This window comes from Solanum tuberosum, unplaced genomic scaffold, assembly GCF_000226075.1.
Source record: "Solanum tuberosum cultivar DM 1-3 516 R44 unplaced genomic scaffold, SolTub_3.0 scf00051, whole genome shotgun sequence".
In the NCBI taxonomy this organism is placed as follows: domain Eukaryota; kingdom Viridiplantae; phylum Streptophyta; class Magnoliopsida; order Solanales; family Solanaceae; genus Solanum; species Solanum tuberosum.
The window spans coordinates 821,111-827,543 of NW_006238978.1; the positions used below are offsets into that span (position 1 = coordinate 821,111).

General features: G+C 28.9%; 1 protein-coding gene across 1 annotated transcript; it reads right to left on the minus strand.

Annotated features, from left to right (window-relative positions):
* Positions 1–1,214: 1,214 nt before the first annotated feature.
* On the minus strand, positions 1,215–3,547 carry LOC102582938 (auxin-responsive protein IAA32). Its single transcript, XM_006344255.2, has 4 exons — positions 3,301–3,547; positions 2,367–2,612; positions 1,942–2,050; positions 1,215–1,422 (listed from the first exon to the last, which is right to left on the minus strand). Exons 1-4 carry the CDS (start codon positions 3,455–3,457, stop codon positions 1,356–1,358), a joined length of 579 nt encoding a protein of 192 aa, XP_006344317.1. The 5' UTR covers positions 3,458–3,547; the 3' UTR covers positions 1,215–1,355.
* Between the last annotated feature and the right edge of the window lie 2,886 nt (positions 3,548–6,433).

Genomic DNA, 6,433 nt, shown 5'->3' on the forward strand with positions numbered 1-6,433 from the left:
GTCATAGTCTAGGGGGTACTTGTGCCTTATCCCCTAGTGATTATAATATATTAGCCATCAACATGTGGACTGTGGTGAGATGATAGTGATCACTTTATCTTTAATTAAAGATTTCGGGGTTGAGCTCTTAGAAATGAACAAATTCTATTGGGATTATCCCCCCCCCCCCCCCCAGAAATCATGTGCATTACAATGAGCGAACATGAATTTAGTCAAGCTCAAATACAAGTACCAAATTAGCATGGTGGATTGTAGTGCAATGGTTGAGATCACTTCATCTTTAACTAAAGATCTCGAGTTTGAGCTCCTGAAAATGAAAAACTTTTGTTGGGATGACTGTCCTCTAGAAATGAGCATTACAAAGCGTAAATCTGAATTTAGTCGAACTCCAACACGAATACTGAATATCGAGTGTGAAACTAATAAATAAATCTTAGCCCATGCCTTTTTCTTTTCTTTTCTTTCCTTTTAAATGTCTAAAGTTCATTTAGTTTTAGTTGTCTTTGTGGTTGGATCATGGACAGGCAAGAATATAAAGGTGAAAGGTCTTTTTCATTAATTAAAAGATCCTACAATACTAACATATTGCATCAAAAAGTAAAATTAGGATTTTAAGTTTTATAGATATTGAATTTTAGAAAAATACAATTTATTGGTCTTGTGATAATTTAGTCATACATGTTAGATGAATTTTTAAATGTAAATTTAGGAGTTTCATTCTCTGTAATCGAATTTGTAAGCAAAACTTTAGTTTTACCCTTGCATATAACATGTATGGCCTAAAGGCTAAAACCAAATCTTAATAATAGGAAGTTTAAAAAATTATTCACTAAAACTTGTTCATGTTTGTTTAGATTTTTGTCATTTTACACGCACTTTCACTATTCATCTTATCATCAGAAAAGATATCGAGTAACTCGACTTTTTACAAATCCTTTTATTGTTCTTGGATAGGGTAGGCTAGGGAAGCCCAACCTTATGGGTTGGCCCAATATCGATCCAATCACCCCAATGCCTTTATTTGGGTTACAAGCCCACTATTAAGTTCAACCTCGCCAGCTATAGATAATTGTCTAATAAATATTTTGGTTTACGATAAAGTTATTTAAAAAAAATTCCTATCATCTTATAATCTTCAAATTTATAATCAAGTTTAATGGACAAATATTTTGAAGTGAAAAGAAAAACATTGATCTATTTAAGATGTAGAAATTAACAATTAACTATTAATACAATACCACATAAGCTATATATTACGTACCATGGACCTAATTAATATGGTCACTCAATTAATAGAAATATTAATACAACTAAAATAAGTCAGAAATTATCAAATAGAACTTAGTAAAAGATGATCAATTGGAGAAGAATGCTTCATCTTTCTTCATAATTCTTAGCCTCTTCACTCGATCTACGAATTCACTGTACAAATAATAAGAATTTAAGTTTTATACATTAACGATATCAAATATATTTAAATAATCAAGTTAGTTATAAAGTAAGATGAATCTATATGATGATAACATTAATTGGAACTTTATAAAATGATAACGAACTTGTTATCACATGTAAATCATGTAAACTCAAGAAAAGGAGTTTAATTTAATCCCTTTACCCAAAAAAAAATATATTTTACAAAAATATTTCTCACGAATCATTTTGGATTAATCATCTAGACCTAGTTCAAATAGTTCAAATTTTAAATTTCATAGAATAAAGCACACAACAAAATAGACAAATGAATGAATCATTAGTTCAGTTGAACTTAAATCAATCAGACAATTATATTTTCATAGGTTAATTTTATCGTCCAATCATTAGTTCGGTTGAACTTGGACCGATCAAGCAAATCATATTTGCATAGGTTAATTTTATCGTCCCTACCTACCTACATGTATTAATAATATCAAAAAGTACTTAATGATTAAAAAAAATACTCACTTCCATGGAACATCACCAACAATCCTCCATTGGTCATTCCTGTCTTTGTAAAATAATGAAAACTCTGAACCATCTTGGAATAGCCTTAGCCCATCCATACTTTGTTTTCCTTTATACCATTTATAAATAAAAGAAACAAATTATGAGGTAATTAAACATATTATTTAAAAAAACGAATAAAAAATAAAACTTGGTAAGAGTTGGACGAGTTAGGCTATGACCAAACTCAGTCTAGATCTATCTCAACCCAATAATGTTTGAGGGGGTCATTAATTCACTTGCTCATTCATTAATTTAGTTTTGACCTGGTCAAATTCAGCGCAATCTGCTTATTTGACACCCCTACCTACCTACCTACAACTACATTTAAAATGACCTAATAATAGTGTAATAATAAATGATAATTTTGATATTTTAGAACATACCAAACATGTCTTCAAGTTGTATTGCAAGGCTAGAATAGCTTGAATGTTCAAGAATGCAAATTTTTCTTCCAACAATAACTCCATCCATATTAACTTTCACATATTCCCATCTCTCTTTGCTTTGAATCCCTTCACTTTCATCATCATAATTATTAATTTCCATAAAATTTGTAGGATATTCACTTCTTGAATTTTTGCTTGATTGTGGATGCAAATGTTGCCAATCTATCAACTCATCATAGCCACCTGCATGAATTAGTACTTAACAATTAAGTCCTAAGTTGCTCGAACTCCCCAAAAATACTTTCACACCTATGTCAGATCCTCCAAAAGTGTTCTACTTTGAAGGGTCCGACCCGCACACACAATGACTTTTTTGAAAAGTCCAAGCAACATAGATTAAATTCATTAAATATTAGTTTCACTAAGGCCTAAGTTGCTTGAACTCCCCAAAAATACTGCCACACCTATTTCAGATCCTCCAAAAGTGTACTACTTTTGAAGGGTTCGACCCGCACCCACAATGATTTTTTTTTAAAAGTCCAAGCAACATAGATTAAATCCATTAAATATTAGTTTCACTAATATCAATCAATTTTAACATAGCACTTTGAACTTTTTAAAAGCTTGGTCAAACATGCTTTAAACTTTTCATGTCACTTCTATATATATATATATAAATATAACTATAAGAATATGTCATTAATAAGAATAAAATCCAAAACTAAATTTGTTTCCAAATTAAATTTTACTCATGAATCTTATAACTTCTCATTAGTATACAATGATTAAGGAAAGGTTCTCACTTAAATAAGTCTTATATGACGCAAATCTGAATTAGTCGAACTGTGATACATATACCAAATATCGAATGGAACCAAAAAATTGATTAAAGAATAGTCTTCAGAAATAAAAGATGAAAACATAAACATACCATGAGTAGATGGATAATAGGCCTCAGGCTGCAAAGCTCTAAGACTTAGTCCCAAATCAATAAAATTACCATTCTCCTTATTATTGGTTTGATCATAATAAACAGAAGGAAGAGTGGTTGCATGGTTTAGAAGATATTCAGAAGAATTTGAATCCATATTTGACTCGTTCACAAAATAAATATTTTGCTATGTCAATGTAGAGATAAATAGAAGCAAGATATATGATTGAAATAAATTAAAGAGACATATAAGCTCTATATAGTAGTATTAGTTGTTTGTATTCAGAATTTAGACGTTTGAGACTAAAATAAGTTTGGACTTATTATATATATGCAATTAATTTTTTTCGAGAGGGGAGCCTTGAAGTAATGGTAATAAAGTTATCAGTTATATAGGTCATGAGTTCGAGCGATAAAATCAATTGTTGATGTTTGCGTCTGAATAGACTGTCTACATCACACTTTATTGGGGTGCATGCAACTAGCCTTTTCGATAACCCTGTGTGAACGTATTATATTTCGTGCACCAAAATATCCCTTTTTATGTGCGTACAATTCGAAGGAAAAATAATAAAGTAATGAATTCAGTTGAAGTCACGTAACACGTCCCATTCTCCCTTGTACTTTTCATGTCCGTGCAAAACAAAACACACTTCTCGCAAGAATAGAAAGAAATCTAGCTATATGCTTGAAACAAAGAGACATATAATTAAGCTCTATATATTATATTATATAGTATAGTACACTGTTCAGTGATAAATTCAGAATTTAAATATATCGGGTTCAAAATTAGTTTATACCTTTTATATAAATTCATTATTTCATATATATACATGTACAATTCGAGAAAGGAATAATATTTGAAGCAGCAATATAGAATTATTGCTTGCGTCAAAGTAGACGTACTGTATACGATGTCATATCCCTTCCCTGGACTTATGTTTCGTATTCTGAGCTACCCCTTTTATACGTGTATAATTTACGCAAAAAAATAATAAATCTAGTTGAACTCATAGAACGCGTACTACTATATAGTACTTTTCATGTCCATGCAAAACAAAACACACTTGTTGCAAGAAAAGAAATGAATCTATCTAGGTTAAGAAAAATGCAAACATGAGTGGTGGACTTATTTCCCATAATCAATCATTGTAGTGTTAGTTAATTTTGTAATTTTTAATTTTCTGACATTTATAACATGGAAAATCTCAATGGATAACAGAAAAGAAAACAAGATATGGGCACAAAAAATCCAACAAAAGTAGGGTTCATATGTTGTATACTTCCAACACTACAAAGATCTTTGCAATATGTTAAATTTTAGTCTCTACCGAGGCGGATTTAAAATTTAAATTATTTGTATTCAGATCGTTGCTAAATCTATTGATCAGTGGTGAAATCATCTTTTCGATTGTTCATCAAAAAATTATACTTGTAGATATAAGTCAGTTTATTGTTTGGCCGTGTGAGTATACATATTTGAGGGATCACGAATTAAAATTTTAAATTATTTGTATTCAGATTGCCGTTGAACATATTAATCAAAGGTGAGATCATCATTTTCATTATTCATCAAATATTTATACTTTGTAGATATAAGTTAATTTATTTTCTTGATGTGTGTCTTCAACGTATATAAGAATATTCTTGACTTATTGATTATGTTTTTACTTTTTTATATTCTGAATCCTCTTAGTGAAAATTATAGCTTCTCCACTCATATTATATACCGTTTAAATTATTAGATTCGAAATTTAATATTTCTGGTCAATTTTTTGATAATTAAATTTATTGAATGGTCTTTTGAGTGTTAAATTTTTGACACATCTGACACAACTAAACACATATGTATGTCTATGGCTCAACAGGGCCTACAAACATCATCAGAATTGACTCAGATATTATGCAAAATTTCAGAAAAGGATAAACAAAATCAATTAATTCCAGAAATCTTTTGACTTTGGATTTTAATTTTCTGGGATATATATATATATATATATATATATATATTCTTCCTTTTAATCCTTGTTTTTTTCTTCTTATCTTGTGAATCCCAACCCATATTGTATGACCATTGATTTAGTGACACGTCATGAATGTGTACATGATCGAAGCTAAGATCAGTTGAACTCAGTAACTTTTGATTAAAACATAATCGTATATTTTATGTCAAGAAATTCATTAAAATATGTATAATTATTAACTTTAGAATCGAGTTAATATGACTTTAAAGTCATCGTTTCCACAATCCAAAACCCATAAAATCTAGTAAATCCTAATTCCTAGGTGGTTAGGTTCTCCTCTTTAACTATATGCCAAGCCTATCATATACCTACTCCCTCCGTCCATTTTTATTTGTTATGTTGCGTTTTTTGAAAATTAATTTGACTAATTTTCAAGTTAAATAAGATTACATTAATTCGATATTTTAAACAAAAAATTTAGATATTCAAAAACTATATATACGAAAAGTACTATAAATTGTAATTTTTGCATACCAATATGATAAAAAAAATACATCATAAAATGTTAGTCAAAGTTTATATAGTTTGACTCTAAAAAGGAAAACTATGACAATTAAAAGTGGACGGGGTAGTAAATATCATCACTCCTAGCATGATTTTTCATACTTCAAAATTTGTTTATTTTAAAAAATATTTTTTTTAAATAATGCACGTGAGCGAATTTACTCTCGAAATTATGATTCACGTGAATTCATGATTTTAAAGAATTGATCTAATATTATTTATTAATTCATGTAGTTTATTGTTGAGTTATTTGTTCAAAGAAATAGTGATTGATCCTCACTTAGTTACATAAAAAAAAATCAGTTTAAACTTATATGTATTATCTAGATATATTGAGTATTAAAGCTATGTACACACTATTCAAAAGAAAATAATATATGGTAAAATTTGTTAAGAATTATATAGTAAGGAATATGAAACTAAGCTTGATAAATCTAGAAATTTTGGGACTGCCTAAGCACAAACATAATGTCAAATTATTTGAAGTTTGATTTTGACAAATTTAATTTAAATTTAAATTTACAAAAAATTATAAAATTTTGATTCTGTTTAATAAAGATCCTAAAATGGCCTATATGTGCAAATTTCCTCCAAAGTCTTCTGCA

What these genes read in the sequence shown, in the direction of transcription:
- LOC102582938 (XM_006344255.2), bottom strand. Translation starts at nt 3,457, where the DNA reads ATGGATTCAAATTCTTCTGAATATCTTCTAAACCATGCAACCACTCTT. An exon ending in CTATTATCCATCTACTCATG is followed by an intron (nt 2,613 to 3,300) that starts GTATGTTTATGT and finishes TAATTCATGCAG; the next exon opens with GTGGCTATGATGAGTTGATA. An exon ending in GTTGGTGATGTTCCATGGAA is followed by an intron (nt 1,423 to 1,941) that starts GTGAGTATTTTT and finishes TTATTTGTACAG; the next exon opens with TGAATTCGTAGATCGAGTGA.